A 21,567-nucleotide genomic window follows, 5' to 3' on the forward strand; every position below is an offset into this window, starting at 1 on the left:
ATTAGATATTACTCCGTAAAATAACTCACAAAATTGAAAAAAAAAATGAGATTTATACTTTATAGAAGCTCAACTGAAAAGATTAAAATTATTTGGATGCATTTTGGTTCCTTTTCTAAGGTTTCATTAAAGACTTCAAGTCTTTATTATTATTATTATTATTATTATTATTATTATTATTAAAAATAAACATTAAATGTACAGTCTAAATTTTTAATCATACAATACATTCAATCAAGTTAACATTGAGGTAGTGTGAGATTATGTCCAAAGTAAACAGATTCCTTGTGTGCACTGATATTTGACTCTGTCTGCTGAACCACTAAGTTACTATGATTTACATCCCTTCTAAATACTTTGTTGGGGTAGAGTGTAGAGATGATGGGGTTGGGTATTTAACCTTCTGAGGAAGAAGTTAACATTTGTCCTTTCTGTTGGAGGTGGGAGACCCCAAATCTAACTAACAATAGTAATAACACTAAATTTTTAATTGAAATACAATACATTCAATCAAGTTAACATTGAGGTAGTGTGGGATCCAAAGTAAACAGATTTCTTGTGAGCACCGACATTTAACTTTGTCTACTGGACAATTAAGTTACCATGATTTACATCCTTCTAAATACTCTATTGGGGCAGAGTGTATGAACGTTGGGGTTGAGTATTTAACCTTTTGATGAAGAAGTTAACGTTTTTCCTTTCTGTTGGAGGTGGGAGACCCCAAATCTAACTAACAATAGTAATAACGCGAGGGAAGGGGACCCCCATAAGATCATCATTCAGAATCTCCAGCAAGACTCCCGCATGGGCAGGTGCCTCTATTCCAACTAAGAGCTTTCTTCGCCAATGCATAAGCCACTCTATTCTATTCTCGGTAGACGTGGTCTACTCTGATCTGCCAATCCTTTTTCATCCACCTCTTACCATCATCAATAATATATACTAGGAAAATACTTGATGAACTTTCATTTTATACTCTCAATTTTTACTTCCTGAGACACTTTTCTGTGGACCCACATAAAAATAACCAATCCTTATTTATCACATCAGGAAGTAAAATTTGGAAGTATGTATAGTAGAACTCTATTTGCGATGACACCAATCGGAGAAACTTCTCCATCGTCGGCATTAATCCAGTCAACCACCCATTTGACATCAAATTCAATGATAACTTTACGGTAGCCCTTGTCCCAAATCAGCTTCATCCCTTGAGACAGAGAAAAGGTGATTGACTCACATTAAAAATACATATAAAATGTGTAATGTTCCTAGCAACTTAAATGAACATGAAGTCTACAGGAAAATGTTGCGTAGTTTCCCTTCCTGTTTACAGAATAATTGTCTATTCCCTGATTTTAATTGTAACTTATAAAATGCTTGGTAGTTGCTAGCTGGCATATTTGCAATAGGTTGTTGTAAGAGTAGGGCACATTGAAGGTCTATCTAAGAAAATGAATAAATTTTGCTGGTAAGTTGAAATAATCATCATTCCTTTCTCCCTTTTGGTTAGAAATTAGAATAAGAATATTTTATTCCTTCTTCTCCCATAAATGGGGGTGTGGTTTAATTTGTGCAGCGGAGAAGAACTGGCGAGCTTGGTGGTGAGCTCAGATCTGCTCAATCTTTCATGGCGTGCGATCTTAGATTGCTACTCATCACTCGCCGATCCCGGTGGGCCGCTTTCCGTTGTGTTCAAGGCTTCCCCTTATGAGGACGCCATTTTTGTTGCTTTTGTAGCCTCGCCCCCCGCCTCTACTTTGCATCATCTTCAAACGCAAGGCGGCGGCGGCGGCGGCGATTTTATCTCATCGGAAGAACTAAGGAGTTTTCTACCTGGATTTCCATTCGATTTCATCTGCACCAAACTCAACCCTTCCTTCCGCGTTCACAGAGCAGCAATTGCACTTTTTGCTTCCATTGTTGAACAACTTAATCTGCTCAAGCTCCAGGTATGTAACTCCTCTTTCCTCATTTCTTTGATTTTATGATTAACAAGGTTTCCTCATAAGACAGCAACTTAATGTAAAGTAATTAATAGTTTTGATTTATTTATGTAAAGTAAAAACAGCAACTTTGTAAAGAAAGAACTTTTTAACATTAGAAATTTTAATTTTAGAAGATTCTTTTAGAACTTTTTTTCTTTCTTTCTAAATTTTGCTTTCAAAAAAAAAAAAAAAGATAAAAGAAGATTTTTCTAAATTGATGTTTTTTTTTTTGAATGTTAATATTAAATAAAATAATGGATGTGTAATAAGTTAATAATATGGTGCAGTGTTTGGAGTTTTAATTAATTATTCAAGTAACAAAGTTCAATAGAACATTTTTTAATTTTTTATTTTTATAAAGATATACAATGATGTGGCATTAATGTTGACATGATATGATAATATGATAGATTAAATGATTATGTTGTTGGGTGGATGACATACCAATAATGAAATAGCAAAGTCCTATAAATGTAGAAACAGTATGTTGTTGATAGTTAAAATTCATTTTTCAAATTCAATTTTTTGGATTACAATGTTATAACAATTAACAAAAAACACTAGTTCAAATTTCGAGTGAGTTTTTAGGCCCAATATTTTCGGATATGTTTAGTTTGAGCGAAATTTTCGGATATGTTTAGTTTGAGCGAAATATATATAATTTTCATTTTCGAATCTAATATATGTAAAATTTTAATATTTAATATTCAAACCACATTTGTATTTGAATATAATATAACTAAAACTATCTAAATCAATAACTTATCGAGTTCATAAAAAATTTAAAATCAATTTATAGTTTGAGTTTTATTTGAAATAATATAAATAATTTTTTAAACTTTACAAAGTAGTACTCCGTATCTATTAAGAATCTAAGTCTCTACCACCAGGATTCAAACTTATAGCCACCTATTTGAAATGGTAAGTTAGTAACCAGAATGCTATCACACTACATGGTAGTTGGCTACCATGTAATAGTACATTCTCATATTACCTTAGTAATTTTAGATGACTTGAACCAAACGCCACCTAAGTGTATGTGTAGGTGGGTTATGTTATAGTATAAATAAATGAGAATAGAGAGGATAGAAGATATCGTAAATAAAAGAAGCTGATAATGAATTTATTTTTGTACTTATAGTAACAGATAAATATGCAAATAGATAAAGGTGGTAGTTGATGCTAGTATTTCACATTAAGCATGAATTTAATACCATTACACCAAACCATATTTTGATGGGCATGGTTAGTTTGAGTAATAAATAATTTCAGCACAACTGCAGTTTGGAACAAAGTTTTTACTTGGATACTTCTGCTGTAATTGCTATGTTTGGCATCTTTTGTTTGAGTTTGACAGAAGTATAGTGGTTGTGACGCTATTTCACTTCACTCTCTGAATTGAATGCAGTTATGCAGTGCCACTCAGACTCGGCTAATTATCACTGGCCATTCTCTCGGGGGTTCTGTGGCATCCCTCTTCACCTTGTGGCTACTTGACAGCCTTTCGTCCAAGGACAAGAAGCATCTACTTTGTATCACGTTTGGTTCACCACTCGTTGGCGATCACAGTTTCCAACAAGCCATATCCGAACGTCCATCGTGGAATCCATGTTTTTTGCATGTTGTCCACAAGCATGATCCAATTCCCTGGAGTTTCATCTGCCAACAAATCCATGTTAATTACAAGCCATTTGGCATATTCTTATTATGCTCAGAGTCAAACTGTTCGTGTTTTGAGCAACCCGAAGCAACTCTGATGGCAATGAAGGCAATGAGCTCAGAAGTTGCACAAAGCCAGTATCCGAGCAATAATAGTGTTGAGATCAATGGGCAGATTTTGAGATGGATCCAGCCTAAAACAGTGCGTCAAGGAACTTCACTGCCTTGGAACTTAAGTGCCACTCCACTTCAAGCAGGGATCGCTATACAGCTAGGAGCAATTGGAGTTGATATGGTATGGTATATGAACCTTTAGGCTTATAAATTTTTATATTTGATGCTATTTTATATATATATTCTTGCTAACTTCTCATTCTTTATATCTCCATGAACAGAAAAATAGTAACTTCAACTCTCTTGTTACAAACATAGAGAGAAACTTGGCAAGTGCTTTTAAGAGAAGTGCATTTGATCCGTCCAAGAAGCTAAATGAGATGAAAAAGGACATGACTTTTCTTGAGTGGTACAAGAAGTCCATGGTTGGAGAAGGCGGGTACTATGATTCTTTCAAAAATGTACAGTTCCAAAGTGGAGAAAAGATTATAAGTAGACAAGAAATTATCAAACACAAGAAAATCCTCGAGAGGTACTGGAAGCGAATGGTTGAAGAAGCGGAGAAAATGCCCCAGAAAGAAGGGATTGCATTTCGCACTCGCTGGCTTTATGCAGGAACAGCTTATAGAAGAATGGTTGAGCCGCTAGACATAGCTGAATACTACAGGGATGGAAAGAAAGGCTATAGACATGGAGGAAGAGTCGAAAAATTTAAACACTATATACAGTTGGAGAAATGGGTGAATGAAGACAAACTGCAAGGATGTTCATCCAAACCGAGAAACAAACCTGTTAGCCTCACCGAAGATTCTTGCTTCTGGGGAGATGTAGAGGAGGCAGTCATTTCTTGCAAAGTATTGGGAGATGGGCAAAGCAGCATTGAGGAGAAAACATTGTCAAGAGACTATTTGGTAAGGTTTGAAGAGTATGTGATGAAGTTAATACATAGTTATTTAGTATCCTCTGAAATTTTTCTGGAAGGGAGCACCTTCAGGCAGTGGTGGGTGGAATACAATAAAATTATTGAACCCTCTTGCACTTCGCCCTTGACCTTGTTTATGAAAAATCAAGAATATCGTGCTTATATTTGTGATGAATATCGCGCTTATGTTTAGCAGCTTCTTGTTTCCACACAACTGTGCTTGCTACAAACCTTGTATATAATGTAATTTGCATTTTGTAAGAATAGCTAATTAAATAGGTTGTTTGATCTCTTTTAGTATGGCTAGCTCTTTAACTTCAACTTCAAATTTTTGCCAGATTTCCATTTTACAGCCTGATTTTGAAGTTGATTTTCAGGTTATACCTTTTTTGACCTTCCAATTTTGTTCAAAGTATAATGTGTTGATGGTACTTGATGAGAAATAGCCACATTATTAGATGATGAGATAAGGGTGTGTTTGGGAAATCATTGAGATTGGAGTAAGAAAAGCAGGGGTTGTGAGATTGGAGTTGTTGGACCTCTCTAATTGCAATGCTCTCCCTGAATCTGAATCCCTCTAGTTAAATTATAAAAGAGTTGGACCTCTCCAATTGCAATACACTAATTACAGTGGTGAATTCAGAAATTTAGGTAAGTGAGAGAGGAAAGCAAAATTTTGATCCTTAGATCTTTTGTAATAAAAATTCACTACTAACCAATTAAGCTATTTCAACTTTCAATTAATTTTATGTATAATAATATATTGTTTATGTATACTAAAGTATATAATATATATACACACACACATATAGTGGGGTGGGGGTGGGGGTGGGGGGCAACTGTCCCCATTGCCCCCTCTCTGGATCTATCTCTAAGTAATTGAATCTTTATTGCTCTAGTTAATTATACTTCTGGATAAGAAGAGTAGGCCGGTTTGTGCGTTTGATGAATTTTAGAAAGAACATGATGGGTTTTGGACTTGAGGATGTCTCAAATAATGGAGTTGAGAGGAACCAATGTATATTACGAAAAAATAGACCTTAAGTGTAAGGATTATAAGGCCATGCTAGCAAGCTACCATGGGAATATACGTTTTAGGTTTTAAGGTTCTTGAGGAAGAAAAGGGCAAATTATTGTGTGATGTGTGGACTACAGTCTAAATGTTGTCATTTTGATGTTAAAAAAAAAAAAAAAATCTTATTTCGTTCACATGTTAGAATAATGAATATTTTGGGATAAGATAATGTATTTTATAAGTTAGAATAATATACTTTGTGTTAGAATAATGTATTTTATGTGTTAGAATAATGAAAATTTTAGGGTAAAATAATGTACTTTATGAGTTAGAATAATGTATAATGTACTTTGTGTTAGAATAATGAAATTTTTGGAGTCAGATAATATATTTTATGAGTTAGAATAATGCACTTTATGTGTTTTTGGACGGTGGTCCACTACGCTGTATCTTAGAAAAGCATATCTAAAAACTCCAGAATGATCAATAGAAGTGACTCTTCTTGAGGGAAGATCACAAGATCGAACCCCGGTGGTAGGTTATTAACTATTTGGTTTGCAATAGTTAGAGAAAGTATAGAACAGGTACTACATTGTAATCTAGGTATTCCGAATATAATAACATGAAATACTAGCATATTATTGGTGAGCACACATATCTACATATGCAATGTAGCGGACAAATCCAAGGTGTGATGAATCACATATTAGAGGTTGTTTCTCTGATCTCCTCCAAAGAAATAGTCTGCACAGCAAGTCAAGGCACTCAACACTAATATTCCAGCCAGGCAATGCACAATTGAAATATATTTCATCAATGAATATATGTATATGCTACCTGTTCTTCTCCAGCAAAATCATTATCAGAGGTGAGAAAAAGCATGCAGTGGCACTCCTTCCTGTTAAACCAAGCTTATACTCAGTCTTCCACACATACATGGCATTAAACAAGGCACAATACAATATACCTCTCTCTCATTGGTACACAAGGACAATTCCAGAAGCCCTGCTCAGCTTCTGCATTTTTATCATCATAGTGCCTGAAATGCGGATAACATCATTATAAGAATGATCACCTTAGAATGTACTTAGAAAAGCTCCACAAGGCCAATGACCTTGTGGTCAGTGTCATGAAGTGACTATCCCAAATGGGAGGTCATGGGTTCGAGCCTTAGTGGGGGTAGTATTGACTTTTTGTGCTTCAGTAGGTTGAGAAAGTAGCTATGGACACATACTACATTGTAATAGAGTCAGTTGTACTCCAAAAAAAAAAAAAAAAAAAAGACAAGGTCCACAAGGAATAAAAAGTTCCAGATCTATGGGTGTTTACCTGCAGGGGCAGAGAGGTGCACCCAATGTATCCCTGTGTTCTGCCAATCCCTGTTGATATTTCAGATGTTTTATCAATCTTGAGTTATGATACATCACACAGACACACAAACTCTCAAACTGTGCTATGCTGTTTTTCATTCATTAATTTTGGTATGCAAAGATTTCGATTACACAATTGGCCCCATAGATAACAAAGTTCCAAGCTATCTGAATTTACAATTATTTCCCTACACAACATTTTTTGAGGTAAAAATCTTTTAAATATTTTGCTCTTAACAACTTCAGGAATATGGCAAACTACAGCTCAGGCAATGGAAAATTTCTTCCGAGTATACACTATAGTGAAGCAAAGCATTCAAGCAACACTGGAGAGACAGGATATGAAGGCCAATATCTACCTTGGTAAAGTAAAGAACACAGACTCATTGATTTAACATCTAATCATCAAGAAAGATTTCCAACACCAGGTGGCTAAGGGATTGTTGGGCGAAGATCTAAAGAGTCAAATCCAAAAACCTACCTCTAAAAAATGTGACGGTATAAGGAAACAAAGTTGCATCTTAGCTACGAGCTATAGCTTTTGAAGTAATTTGATCCTAACAAACTCACTATACAAACCAGCAACATATCCAAATTTATATAACGAAGATGCTGGATATGTTAAAGCAGTGGAAGTCTTCAGATTCAAAACACAGAAAACAAATAGAAGCATTTCGGAACATAAATCATTTCAATATATACAAAGATCACCTTGATAACAACTGCAGTAACCCCTTTATCCATACAGAAATATGTTCCCGACTTCCGAGCATACTGCTCCGAGAACTTCCTCATAATTTCAACAGATTTCTCAGATGGCTCAGCTACACAAGAAGAGAAATACAAGAGCATTCAAATTCCATTGAAAATTCTAACTCACTAATCCATATCTTCATTCCTAATACTCAGATTTAAAAAATAAAATAAAATAAAATAAAATAAAACATCGCAAAAGTATCGGATTGAACCTTACAGCTAAGGATACCATAACACCAGCTTTGAATTAATTGGCGCAAACAAAATTTCAACTCTTCAATTACATTCTGCCACAGCAGCCTTATTGCACAAAACTCACACTCAAAGCTAGGATTTCAATTCAGAATACAAGCATTGCGTATCAAAAACGAAAAAGCAAAAGAGAAGTGATAGAGTAGGTAGTACCACTGGCAAAGGTAACATGGCGGCGGTGAGTGGAAGAAGACGACCTAGTCGGAGGAGCAGAGAAGGTGGAGATGCCGAATCCGATGCTGTAGGAAGTGGAGGCACGAAGAGCGCTCATGGCGGCACTGATTAACACAAATCGAAGAGGATATTATGAGGTGTCAGTTCAGTATTCATACTCCATTTTCATAGGAGAAGAAAAGGAAAAATAATTTAAAAGGGTAGATGGCTAGCGCCAGTGCGCCACTCGTTGAGAGTTTGAGAAATGAAAAATGAAAAATAAAAAATAAAAATATCGGCGGAGAAAATCACAGAGCCACTCGAGTGTACCACGTACGCGTTTCTTTTTGGGTGGGCATTTTAGTTCGAGTTATTCGAATTGAACCGAAATCAAATCAAATCAAATGATTAGGTTTTGGTTTACTATTAAAATTAGAGTAAATAACTAAAATGGTCTCTCGACTATATTTAAATTTATAAATTAGTTTTCGACTTTCAATTTTAACCAATTAAGTTCTTAATTTTGTAATTATAACATAATTTAGTCCTCTGTCTATTTGACCGTTTGTTGACTGTGATTTTTGAGGATATATATGTAATTTCATGGTCCATCATCGGTTTTTTAAGGTTCCGGTTGCATTCCAGACCGCACTGTTACATTCGAATCCACTGCCGAAAGCAATCTACCAAATCCGGTCGCCTTTCTTCATCCTCCCTTTGGATTCAATGTAGTTGAGTTCGTACCAGAGCGAAGAAGACGACGTGTTTCCGAACCGGTGCAACGTCATCCTGGAGGTCTCCACGTGCTCCGACGAGAGTTAAAGGTTCTTCTGAAGATCGTCGATTACGGTCAACAAACGGTCAAATAGATGGAGGACCAAATCGTGTCAAAATTGCAAAGTTAAGGACTTAATTGGTTGAAATTGAAAGTTGAGGACCAATTTATGAATTTAGCTATAATCGAGGGACCATTTTGAGTATTTACTCTTAAAATTAAATTAGTTTTATATTTTATAAATCGAATGATTTTCGGTGTAATTAAAAACTGAATCCAACTGAAAAATTAAATGATTTTTTATATATATACATATTAAATAATTATATATTTTATTCATACCTAAATGCTTTTAAATTTATAAATTTATCTAAATGTATATATTAAATCTATAATTCTCTAATTCAAATTTTCACAATTGTCCTTTGTTCTCAATTTTTCTTTGCGAGTTTGTAACGTTGTTTTCGGATGGCGAACATAGGTGTCGGTTCGGTTTGAACTTATTTTTTTATTGAGAAATTTGAAATATGTATTATGGACTTATTGTTTAGATTTTCAAATTTAAATTATTAGTGAAAATAAATAAATAATTATGTGCGCAAGAGAACTAGCTAGGGAATGCTTGAGTTCTCAAACTGAATCAAAATCCAAATCAAACCAAATTCAAGCCGAAACCGAACTATTTCAAACCGAACGAAACCAAACCGAATGGTTTCATTTTTTCAAAACCGAAAACGCGAAACCAAATCGAACCGCCAAAAACCGAATTGAAAATCGAAACGCTCACCCCTATTTCTTTCATGTCATTTCGTCACGATAATTTTTTTCATGTCATTTTGCCATTGTCACATCAAGGAGATAGTTATTTCATATGCAAGTTAGATTTCAAATAAAGAATATTATTCCTCAACAAGTGGATAGTTATTTCTACTTAGAGGATTTCAAAGAAGCAAACTTGCATCATATATTATAAGATGGGTTCTGAATTTATATATATTGCATTGGTTTCGGCGTGCAAAAAAAGCTGAATAGTTTAAAATTTTAATTCTTAAAATTCTCACCATACGTCGCCTCCTCCTCCAGGAAGAAGGCGACCAGTCCCTTCTTCTTGGAAAAGGAGGGCGGCGTCCAACGGCACGCCGGCGACGGCAGTTTTCGGTGTACTTTATTTTTTTTTTTTTGAATTACGGTTGAAGATGGCAGTCAACGACAGTGATGGTGGTCAAAGATGATATAGTTATCGGTAATCTATTGGGTACCTGCTAAGTGGATCTATTTGATTGATTTTATGAAGTTTATGTGTTTAACTAATCTTCTTAAAAGTTTGAAGGTTTAATTACACTTTCCTATAATGTTTAGGGTTCTATTTGACCCTTTTCTCCAATCCAAATAATTTGTCAAATTCTTGTATCTCACAAGTTTTATTTGAGAACCATATTACTTGTACAAGGGTGATTAAAAACTTGTAAAAAAACATTTATGATACACGCCTAAAATTCAGCTGTTCAACTCGCAAAAGGGAATGACAAGCAGAAGGGATAAGGGAAACACAGTTGTTCAACAAGCATACATGTGTTTTCTCTTCTTCTTCTTGTATGTGCCTTTTTGACCTGTAACAGCTTCCATTCAGGTTTTGCAGTTGGCTCAGCGGAGAAAGCCTTGTGCATCATCTTTGAAGTGATCCACTCTAAATGCTGGTTCAATAAATCCAAAACCTATTTCTTGCTCACAATAACATAATAATGTTAGACATAAATTTGAGATAAATATCCCTCCATCTGCACCTCTCTAAGAAGATTATCTAAAACAAAATATATGTGAGTAGATTGTTGGTGACTCTTGTCTGCAGCAACAAATATATGTGTGGTGTTGTTAACTTCAATCCAGCTATACCCAGGTATTTTCTGCACTCCTCTTTCCTTCATCAAACTTCTTATTTTTGAAGCTCTCTCCCATTCTCCACTGTCAGCCTGTAGATTTGATAGTAGAACATAGTAGCCTGAATTTTGTGGATCCAAGTTGAACAAATACTTTGAAGCCATTTCCGCTAGCTCAACGTGGCCATGAACTCGACAAGCACCGAGTAATGTGCCCCAGATGCCAGCATCGGCGGTAATTGGCATGCTTTTGATCACTTCAAATGCTTCTTCTAAACAACCAGCCCTCCCATACAAATCAATCATGCATGCATAATGCTCCATCCTAGGTACAATCCCGTATTCTTGGACCATGCGATTGAAATAGTGCTTCCCTTCTTCAACCTCACCCGCATGACCACAAGTAGATATGATAGCAAGGAAAGTCACGTGGTCAGGCTGGAATCCATCTTCTTCCATCCCATGAAACAAATCTAAGCATTCTTCTAATAAACCATGGTTTCCATAAGCACATATTATGCTGTTCCATGAAACTTCATTTTTCGTTTTCATCAAATCAAATGCACGACGTGCTGTATGCAAGTACCCACATTTGGCGTACATGTCTATTAGTGCACTTTGAGCGAAAAGATCATTGCGAAATGCACTTTTGATCATGAAGCCATGGATCTCTTTTCCATGATGGAGAGCTGGTATATTTGCACATGCAGAAAGAGCACCTGATATGCTGACACAGTCATATTTAGCTCCTTCTGCACCCATCTTGCGGAAAAGATCAATGGTTTGCTCTGGTTCTCCATTCTTGCAATAGCCAGTAATCATTGAGTTCCAGCAAACTGAGTCTTTTTCAGACAACGACAAGAAAACTTGATGAGCAAGGTCTACCCTTCCACATTTTGCATACATATCTGTCAAGGCACTACCCACAAAGCATTTTCCTTCGTAACCATGTTTAAAGACAGTACCATGCAACTCCTTACCAAGTTTCAAGGCCGCCAATTCAGTGCAAGCTGGCAAGACACTTGCTAAAGTAAGTGCATTTGGCTTCATTTGCTTAACCAGCAACCATCTGAACACCTCTAGGGCATCAAGATTCATCCCATTAACAGCAAATCCTGAAATCATAGATGTACAAATTGCAATATCCACCGGCAGGCTACCATCAAAAACCTTGCATGCCATCTGCACACTCCTACACTTAAAATACATATCAATAAGTGCATTTTTCAAAAACACATCCAAAGTAACATTGTGTCTCACAATGTATCCATGAATAGACCTACCTAGATACAGATTTCCAGATTCAGAAACAGAGGGTAGCAAACTTGCAAAGGTGATTCCATCTGGTTTAACACCAATAGCTATCATTTTGTGAAATAAATTCCAAGCATCAGCCATAAATCCATTTTGGACATATCCACCAATCATTCCATTCCAAGGAACCAAATCATTTTTCCCCACTGTATCAAACAACTTCTTGGCATCAAACAAGCAATGGCATTTCATATACATTGCTATCAAAGTGTTGGCCACAGGAGAATCCATTTCCAGCCCACACTTTACAACAAGCCCGTGAAGTTGAGTCCCAAACTCAACCATTCCTTTAGAAGCACAAAGTGAAAGAACACAAGCATATGTCACAGAATTTGGCTTAGTATCACTTCCCCTCATCTGCCCAAACAATCCAACCACAGCTTCCTCACAATTCAAAGACCCATTAAGCATTACATTCCACAAAACACTATCCCTCATAGGTATTTTATTGAACAAGCATCGTGCATCGTCTAAAAGATGATTTTCAGCATAGAGCTTAATCAAGGCACTCCCAACAAAGATATCCAGCTCAAAACCCAAACTGCAAATCCATCTATGTACTGATTTTGCCAACTTGACAGCATGCAACCCAGCACAAGCCTTTATCACATAAGGAAAAGTGTACTTATCAGGCCATGTACCAAAACTCAACATCTTAAAGTAAAATATGAGTGCAGAATTGAAATGACCCATTACAGTAAACCCTCTGATCATCCAATTCCAAGGAGAAGCATAGCATAGATTGAGTTGCCAAAACAACTTCTTGGCATCAAGAAATCTGTTACAGAGAACATACATCCCCAGAATTCGGGTTCCCAAAACACCCGTGTTTACAATTCCATTCACAATTATTTGGGCATGAATTTGTTGCCCTTGTTGTAGAATGGAAGAACTGTCTGAAAAAGAAGTGCAAATATGTAAGATTGGTGCAAGTTTGGATGCTAAAACCTCCTCAATGCCAGTGTGAGTTAAACGGAAAACGTGCTTGGAGGTCAATGTAGAAGCAGAAGCAGCAGTGCAAAAGAAAGTTCTGGGGATGAAGCGAAGAAGATTGTTTTGAAACATCTAGCATTTGGTGGTAGAAGCTTTGGGCACTGGTATTTGTTTAATAAAGCAGTTAAGCTCTGGATGGATCAGTATTTTCTTACTGCAAAGTTAATTAGTGTTCCAGGGCCCCGATATTTCAAAGCAGCAAGATCATATTCTCCGCCCACAGCCTCTTCATCATCATATGCACCTACATGCACTTTTAGCCAGAAAAGGTTAACTTAGTTGAAAACATTGTTATTTTCACTTTAAGAAAAGAATCCCTAAAACTAAAAAACTTGTTTGCAAGGATCATCAACCAATCAACATGCAATTTCAATGATAATATAAGAATTTCAAGCATGCAATTCAACAAGGCATTTGAGCTCCAAGTTAGACTTGCAGGGATTCCCCGTCCCCACTAGGGGTGTGCATTCGGTTAACCAAACCGAATTAAAACTTTAACCGTTAACCGAATCGAAATTTTTATTACCGAATTAACCGAACCGAATTTTTTTGGGGTTAATCGGTCAGTTAACCGATTAGACGAAGTTGTTAAAGCTTCACTGGAAGAACTAGCTGCTGAATATCAAACTAATAAGCCTGATTCTGTCCCACCTTCATCATCTTCGTTAAACCAAGATCGTATTTTTATGCTTCAAGGCACTGAAATGAATAAAAGGTTGTGGATTGGACCAAACAGAAGCCCTACTCCAACTGCCTCAGTGAAGAAAAGATTAGTCCAGGTAATTGAATACCTGAAAGAGTCAACAAGGGACAAAGACGTTCTCATTCAGATATGGGTACCTGTAAAGAGTAGAGGCAGACAATCAGACATGTCTTCACAACTAATAACCAACCATTTTTCCTCAATCCAAACTGCAAAAGTCTTGCAGATTACATATTTACAGGCATGTCTCTAGAAACAATCAATTTCACAGTAATATTAAAAATTAATGGAAGGCCAACTAAGGAATTTCTTGAAGGATTAAACTCAACCAGTCCCCATGACTGGAGTTCTGCACTCATACATAACCAGATAGCATATCATGTATGAAGCATGACTGGAGTTCTGCACTCAACCAGATGCCACCACCTAGTGCAGAATATACATCTCTGTTACACTATACTAACCAGGGAGTCCGGCAACACAAATAATCAATTAAATAAAAAAATATTCCAACATAGAGGGAGTGGGAGGTAGGGAGAAACACAAAAAGTAAGACACAAATAATCAATTAAATCAGCAAACATTCCAACATAGAGGGAATGGGAGGTAGGGAGAAGAGTTGCGGTACTTGTCAGAAAGGAGCTGAGACGTCCTTGAGCTAGAAGCGAGGCGGAGTGAGTGACGAGGAGGGAGTTAAGCGAGTAGAGAATGGCGCGGTGAAGTGAGGTTAGGGCAGCGATTCGGGAGGATTCATCCTCCTCGGACGTCATCGCAGCGGATGACGACGGCATTGACGAGGACGGAGTTTGTGGCAGCGGCGGTAGTGGTGTTGATTTGGAGGTCTCGTCTTTAGGAAGCGCCGCCTCCCTAAGGGGAACTCAGATATTCAGATTAGGGGAAACAGGGAAAGGGAAAGGTAGACTGTAGACACCAAATACTACAATAGCAAAAATTTTTATGCTCAAAATAATGATAAGAGTTAATACCAGCCAAGATCCCTCGAGTTTGGTGATTTCGCCACATATAGTCCTAAACTTTCGTATTACCATCCGTGGTCCTCCGACTTTCAAAATGTGACCTGCTGCCATCCTCCCGTTAGTTTCTTCCGTCTGGGCCGTCTAAAGTGGGGATAGAATTGTCATTTGCCTTAAATAATTCATTTTTAAGGGCAAATATCACTGTTTTATGTATTTTGGTCTCCTCCGCCAAATTCAACAAACCGTAGTACAGATCGAACAGACCGATGGGGTTGGTTTTTTGAAAGCAAGCTATCCTCAAGAAAGAACATCGCACCTCCAAAGCTGCTCTGCAAGCGAATCGACACCACTAGAACTGATTCCGGGGCAATTCTGGATGTTCAAACCGACAAGGCTATTGCGCAGCTTAAGCAAGAGAGGTAAGGTCTTGTTTGACACCATTGCACATCCCGACAGAGAAAGGATTTGCAAAGAAAGCTGAACTGCATCGGTCAGTGCCAAAACACAGTTACTACTGCTTCTGCAACTAATCTCAATCCCAACCTTAGTAACAAAACTCCGGTCTCTCTACTTTTTGTAACAAGCAGAGTACAACTTCAACCAGCCCAAACACTCCAACAACCAATGGTGAGATCTTCCAGGACCACCACAACCACTTCCATTGTTCCTTTTTGATGCAATTCTTCCCTTGGCTTGGTATATTAAGCATAATATTTGCATTTGGCTTGGTATATTAAGCAAATGAAAAATGCTCCAAACCACACAAGATTGTCAAACAGTTAGCTTTACAAATAGCTTAGTGTTTACCAGACATCTGCCTAACCCTCCCAAAGGAAAACTAACCCAAAAATTAAACAGTCATTGAAGTTCACTGCTTTGTAAAATAAAATTTTGAGAGGCACCTAGAGTCTAGACTCTTCAGAGTTAAGCCACAAAAGCCCAGCAGAAAAAGCAATATCTGTTTGATGTTTAATGCACTTCAAATACTACGTTACTACCTTGAAGCTCTATCACACAGAAGGAAGTTAGCACAACATAAGAGTACCAAGAAAACGGAATACTTTTCTTTAAAAATAAGCCCCAACTGTGGATTTGATAGTGTAAATGCTATATGCAGACAAAGCATTTGGCTAAAAATGCAGAGTTCATACAACTTTTTTCTTAACAAAAAATAGGTTAAATCAAGCCAGAGATGGTTGGAAATATTAGGCCTTTGATCTCTAAATGATGCTTAAAGCAAAATGGAGTTACCTTGTAATTAGAATACTGTTGAAAATATTGTCTCTCTTTGGAATCCATAATTGTCAAGTTCGTTTTCCAATTTTCCATTTGTGCTTCACAAGGAGCAATGTAATCTTCAAGCTGAGCAAGCGTTCTACCAAGTAAATAATTAAAAAGTAGTAATAAAAAAATCAGATACCGGAAAAGTGCAACTTCGGAGGCTAAACTGCTTCAGATTTGGGCAACCTTTACCCTTAGCTTCAATCCCCAAGTCGGTAACACCACGACGGCGATTTTCAGTTTGGATGGATGGAGGACGTTTTCAACGCCGCCACCTGAAGCTTGCGTTCGTGCGGCTGCCAATTCCCCTCAGTTGCCCGGATTCCGAAGCGGCGGCGGCGGCGCTGTGGGTGCAAAACGGGTTTCGGAAGTCAGAAACGGTTGAGGCGGTCGCCGGAGGAGGGGGGCTGTGGCCGGAAAACAGTGATATTTGCAATTAAAAATGGATTATTTAAGGCAAATCACAATTCTATTCCCACTTTAGACGGTTACAGTAGAAAGTAGAAACTAATGATAGCAGGTCAGATTTTGAAACTCGGAAAATTATAGATGGTAATATGGAAATCACCAAATTTGAGGGACCTTGACTGGTTGGTATTAATTTATAATGATAATTATTTATAACTATAATGATGAGTTAATTTTATTTTTTGTCATAGATTTATAAGTAATCATTTATTTTTATTTTTTTATAATATTCTATTTAATCCTAATATTATTATGGCCTGATCATTTTTTATCATATATCAATAAAATTGTTTAAATTTTGTAAAATACACAGTCATTTTGGATTGTTTGGTTGAATGTAGTTGTAATTCAATTACAACATAATTCTTTGACTACTCGAACTACAGTGTTTGGTGGATGGAATTGCAATTCTTCATTTTGTTAAATTGCAACTCATACTCTCCCCCGTATGAATTGCAATTCAATAGGAAAAAGGGAGAAAATATGACTTTTTTACCTTTTATTATTATTAGCATTATTATTACACAATGATATTTTAGGGTGTGTTTGGTTCGCGTATGGGAATCGGAAACGGAATGAGTATCAAATATTGGTAATGGTAATGGGTTTTAATCAAAGTATTTTGCATGCTTGGTAGTAGGGTGGAATGAGAATGATTAAGCTAAGGATGAATAATGTGATGAAACCCTTATAAAATAAGGGAATGAGTTTTTCCATTAATGGGGTATTCCAAACCCATCATAGTGTTTTAAAAACCAGTCAACCAAACAATAACAATTACTTTCGTACTCACACCTGAGTGTTAAATTTGCCAGCCAAACACACCCTTAGTTTTTGTACCACTTCTTCCCTTCTCATTTTCAATAATTATATTCTTCCCTACTAAATAATGTAATTTGAATTCATACTTTAATCGCACCTTATTTTTTTTCCACCAAATTACCATCCCTTCCCCCCTAATTCCTTCATTCCAACCAAACACCTCATTAGATCTTCAATTATAATTTTTTTCAAAAAAATAAAAATAAAAATATAGCATGTGCAACCCAATTTGTATAAAAAAAAATAATCAAAATATCTATGTTTTTAACGATATTTCAATAATTTTGTTGATGAATGACAGAATCTTGCCATAATAATACTATAATCAAAGAAGAATGTTCTGAAAAATAAAAAACTAAGAATAAATTGTAACTTATAAACCTATGACCAAAACTATAATTAACTCCTATAATGATATATGATTATAATATTGGGAATGATTTATGCTCAGAATATTCAAAAATAGTTAAAAGTAATAGTAATGAATGAACTAGAAACATAAGGAATTTCCAAACACCTATTTACTATTTATGATAACCAAAAAAATACAATACAACCAAAGTAATTATTGAAACAGAACTCAAATATCAATTCAAAATTTTAAAATAATAATCTTTTACATATAAGGAAAAGTATGATATGATATTTATCTATATCTATATCTATATAATAACAAAAGTATTATCTATGCTTCTTTGAGTTCTTTCTATATATTTATGAGATACTCCATCTTTCCCATTTTATTTGTCATACTTACTATTCATTGATTAAACCAACTCATTTTTTGTTTCTAAGTATCTTTTACTTATTTTTAAATTTATTTTTTTGTGTTTAATATTACTTTTAGTGTAGTTTCTAAATATATAAATTTTGTATACTAATACTAAACTTAATATTATAAAAAATTAAATTAAGAATAACTTTAGTCAAACCTCGTTAACCGAACCAGACACATAAAATGGGATGGAGGAAATATTATGTTAGTTTATAGAATTGTAATTATTGTTATTACAATTATACACATTGATTGTTGCAGCGGTTACTCATTATGAAAATTTCATTTTTAAAAAAATCATACTCTTAATTAGAAAATTCACAAACAGTTTTTCTATTTTCTTTGAATGCTGCTGACTCTATTACAATGTAGTATCTGTTCATATACTTTGTCAACCTACTGAACATAAAGAGCTAATAACACCTCCACTAAGGCTCAAACTCACAACCTTCCAAATGGAAGTCCAACCCAGGTACCATTAGATCACATAGTCTTGGTATTTAAAAATCTATTTAAATACGCAGCGACTACATTAACCCATACAAAATTTAAAAATTAAGTTCTTTTAATTTACCAGGACTATGTGGTCTAATGGTACCCGGGTTGGACTTCTATTTAGAAGGTTGTGAGTTCGAGCCTCAGTGGAGGCGTTATTGGTTCTTTGTGTTTCAGTAGGTTGAGAAAGTATATGAACAGATACTACAATGTAATAGAGCCAGTAGCGTTCAAAAAGAAAAAGTTCTTTTAATTTTTAAATACAATTCCCTTAATTGTAATCAAGGTAATTACAATGTGAAATACAATTAAGGAAACAAAATTATAAAATTAACTAAATTTGTATTCATTGATATATTTAGAAATCTTTTTTTTTTTTTGCGTCCAGATTCGCTCCGAGAGGCACATGAGCTGGCCCAAGAAAAGCATCACTTGTGGGAATCAAACCCAGGTTATCCCGAAATTCTCCCCCACAAAGAGAGCTCATTTGTCACTTGAGCTACCCTGTTGAATTTTTAGAAATCTACTTGAATACATTAATATACTTATGTAGTATATTAATCATATAAAATTGTGTTTCAAAAAATCATATAAAATTAAAATGCTAATTTTTTTAAAAAAAATTCTATATGTAGTTATCTTAGCTTGAAAGGTTGAAAACTTGAAAAAAGACTTCTGAAAGTCATTTTTTGAATTTTTAGTGTTTGGCTACTCAAAGAAACAAAAAAAAAAATCAAAAGAAAATATCCATTATGAACAACAGAAAAATGTTCAATTTTGTGAAAAATGTCTTCCTAAATTTTTAATCGAAAGACATTTTCCAATTTATTTATTTTTATCTCTCTCTTTTCTCATACCCCTCTTCATACTAGTTTTCAGATTATCATAATCACCACCACCACCACACCACGATCTCCACCACCTGATAGGGAGCTTTAGATAGGAACAAAGTTTAAAAGGATTGGTAAAATGGCGAAATTTGAGTTGGATAAGTGTTTTATATGTGAGTTCTAGTACAATTGAAATACCTTAAAACATTAGAAAAGACTAGATGAGCCAATAACCAACTGGGATTCAAGTTACCTAGTGGGCAGTTCTCACGGACGATTGAGATTTGAATTAGGTGGTATACAATTTTCAATTGGGACTAGATGGCCTGTGATTAATAATTAATTTTGGGAATCTGTAGTTGACAATTTGAATTTAGAGGTCCGACATTAGTAAGAAAACAAGTGATATGTAATTTTTCCAAGGCAATTGTGAAATACAGGTGGTGGTCGTTGATTCGACATCTCTTATTTCCTCTGGCCATTCTAGATGACCTGAAGAAGTGAGGGAGTTGTGATGGGCTTAGGTCATGCCCAGGGAGCCTGGAAGGTTAGGCTAGTGAGTTGCGTACCAAGCAAGTTACGAATTATTCGTTGTTTGGTTTCTTTCAACTAGGAATGAACCAAGGACATGTTTGGCGAGGGGAGTTGAGCAATGAGGGCAAAACACATTAGGGGAAGGGGGACCAGTTTCTCCCCCTACTCAGTTGGTGCCCCCAACCCTAGTCGCCGATACGGTCGAGAATGTCCTGTGACTAGGTGACTAACGTTAGTCTCGGCATATTGGCGTCGCTAGCTAGTCAGGCCTCCGCTTTTGGTCTGGTAACTAGTAGAGTCTTGGCTGGGGCATGGCAAGGTGTAGCCAGCCAGCCAAACTCCAAATAGTATGAACGTTTTTTTTAATGGGGAGATTGATCCAAGGTATCCCCGCTTCCTAAGTTACATGGCAAACTATCAAGAAAAGTAACAACTGACGTGGTAGGCTACATGGTCCTAGGTATCACCAAAATTTTCTTTTCTCTCTCCACGCGGCCCCACCAAAAACTCAAAATAATGCAAATCATTTTCTTATCTCTCTTCCACCATCTTTCCTCCACCTCACATTATATCCACGGACGAAGTCACTATGGGAATAGTGGGTGCAGTTGCCCCCCCCCCCCCCCCCCTCCCCTCACACAATCCCTTATATATATATATATATATATAATTAATTTCACTTTTGGTCCCACGACTTTTGATGTTCTATCACTTTTGGTGCACAACTTTAAATTTTTTTAATTTTGGTGCCTAACTTTGTTACTTTTATCAGTTTTGGTCCTTCCAGCCAAATTGACGGTAAAATATTTCTGGATTTTATATTTTAGAGGCAAAATCGTCATCCCATGGAAAGATCTTCAATATTTAAACAAAAGAAAAACCATATTAAGAGGAAAAAAAGAGTTTGCCAATGGTCGAAACTATAAATCCCATAGATCTGTCTGGTTTCTGCCCGTCTTTCACATTATTCTCATCATCAAACACATATAGATATGATTTTACAGGATGATTTTGTTTAGATATTGAAGATGTTGCCTTGGGATGATGATTTTACGCCTAACAATATAAAATCCAGCAACATTTCGCTGTCAAATTCGCCAAAAGGACCAAAACTGATAAAAATAACAAAGTTAGGCACCAAAATTAAAAAAATTTAAAGTTGTGCACCAAAAGTGATAGAACATCAAAAGTCGTGGGACCAAAAGTGAAATTAATTCTATATATATATATAGTATTAAATTTTATATAAAACCTATATTTATGTTTAAATTGTTAATAGTTTGAGTAGCTTAGTTGGTTGAACTCTAAACTTGATCTTAAAAAGACTATATCACAGGTTCAAATCCCATTAGCAACACTTGTTGTGTTATCTTTAAAAAGTATTTATGAATATAGTGTTATTCAAATTATTTTCACCCCACTCAAGTATATTTTTTGTTCCGACACTAATTATCATGTAATGTATAAAAAATTTTTATTATAATTTATAATGTATTT

General features: G+C 35.7%; 3 protein-coding genes across 16 annotated transcripts; 1 reads left to right on the plus strand and 2 right to left on the minus strand.

Moving 5' to 3' along the window:
- The first annotated feature begins 1,261 nt into the window (after positions 1-1,261).
- LOC109158173 (senescence-associated carboxylesterase 101) lies at positions 1,262-5,001 on the plus strand. 3 transcript variants are annotated; one of them, XM_019306038.1, is made up of 4 exons: positions 1,262-1,514; positions 1,546-1,949; positions 3,394-3,939; positions 4,040-5,001. In XM_019306038.1, the coding sequence occupies exons 2-4, from the start codon at positions 1,551-1,553 to the stop codon at positions 4,871-4,873; spliced, it is 1,779 nt and encodes a 592-aa protein (XP_019161583.1). In that variant the 5' UTR covers positions 1,262-1,514; positions 1,546-1,550; the 3' UTR covers positions 4,874-5,001. The 3 variants fall into 3 exon arrangements, with proteins under 3 accessions (XP_019161583.1, XP_019161585.1, XP_019161584.1); XM_019306040.1 differs by having other exon boundaries at positions 1,262-1,468; positions 1,577-1,949; XM_019306039.1 differs by lacking the exon at positions 1,262-1,514 and having other exon boundaries at positions 1,519-1,949.
- Positions 5,002-6,159: 1,158 nt separating this feature from the next.
- LOC109158175 (ferredoxin-thioredoxin reductase catalytic chain, chloroplastic-like) lies at positions 6,160-8,484 on the minus strand. Of its 2 annotated transcripts, XR_002050322.1 has the most exons (7): positions 8,227-8,484; positions 7,777-7,889; positions 7,025-7,074; positions 6,663-6,734; positions 6,533-6,593; positions 6,284-6,439; positions 6,160-6,191 (listed from the first exon to the last, which is right to left on the minus strand). XR_002050322.1 is itself a non-coding variant. In XM_019306041.1 (6 exons), exons 1-6 carry the CDS (start codon positions 8,342-8,344, stop codon positions 6,395-6,397), a joined length of 459 nt encoding a protein of 152 aa, XP_019161586.1. In that variant the 5' UTR covers positions 8,345-8,484; the 3' UTR covers positions 6,233-6,394. The 2 variants fall into 2 exon arrangements, 1 of the variants encoding a protein (XP_019161586.1); XM_019306041.1 differs by lacking the exon at positions 6,160-6,191 and having other exon boundaries at positions 6,233-6,439.
- A 2,218-nt stretch (positions 8,485-10,702) lies between these two features.
- On the minus strand, positions 10,703-16,671 carry LOC109158172 (pentatricopeptide repeat-containing protein At4g21300). Of its 11 annotated transcripts, none has more exons than XM_019306030.1 (4): positions 16,286-16,671; positions 16,117-16,199; positions 13,837-14,025; positions 10,703-13,438 (listed from the first exon to the last, which is right to left on the minus strand). In XM_019306030.1, exon 4 carries the CDS (start codon positions 13,255-13,257, stop codon positions 10,747-10,749), a length of 2,511 nt encoding a protein of 836 aa, XP_019161575.1. In that variant the 5' UTR covers positions 13,258-13,438; positions 13,837-14,025; positions 16,117-16,199; positions 16,286-16,671; the 3' UTR covers positions 10,703-10,746. The 11 variants fall into 11 exon arrangements, with proteins under 11 accessions (XP_019161575.1, XP_019161572.1, XP_019161577.1 ...); XM_019306027.1 differs by lacking the exons at positions 16,117-16,199; positions 16,286-16,671 and adding exons at positions 14,517-14,755; positions 14,875-16,082 and having other exon boundaries at positions 13,837-13,976; XM_019306032.1 differs by lacking the exons at positions 16,117-16,199; positions 16,286-16,671 and adding exons at positions 14,517-14,755; positions 14,875-16,082 and having other exon boundaries at positions 10,703-13,429.
- Positions 16,672-21,567: the final 4,896 nt, after the last annotated feature.

This window comes from Ipomoea nil, unplaced genomic scaffold (assembly GCF_001879475.1).
Source record: "Ipomoea nil cultivar Tokyo-kokei standard unplaced genomic scaffold, Asagao_1.1 scaffold2805, whole genome shotgun sequence".
Lineage (NCBI taxonomy): Eukaryota > Viridiplantae > Streptophyta > Magnoliopsida > Solanales > Convolvulaceae > Ipomoea > Ipomoea nil.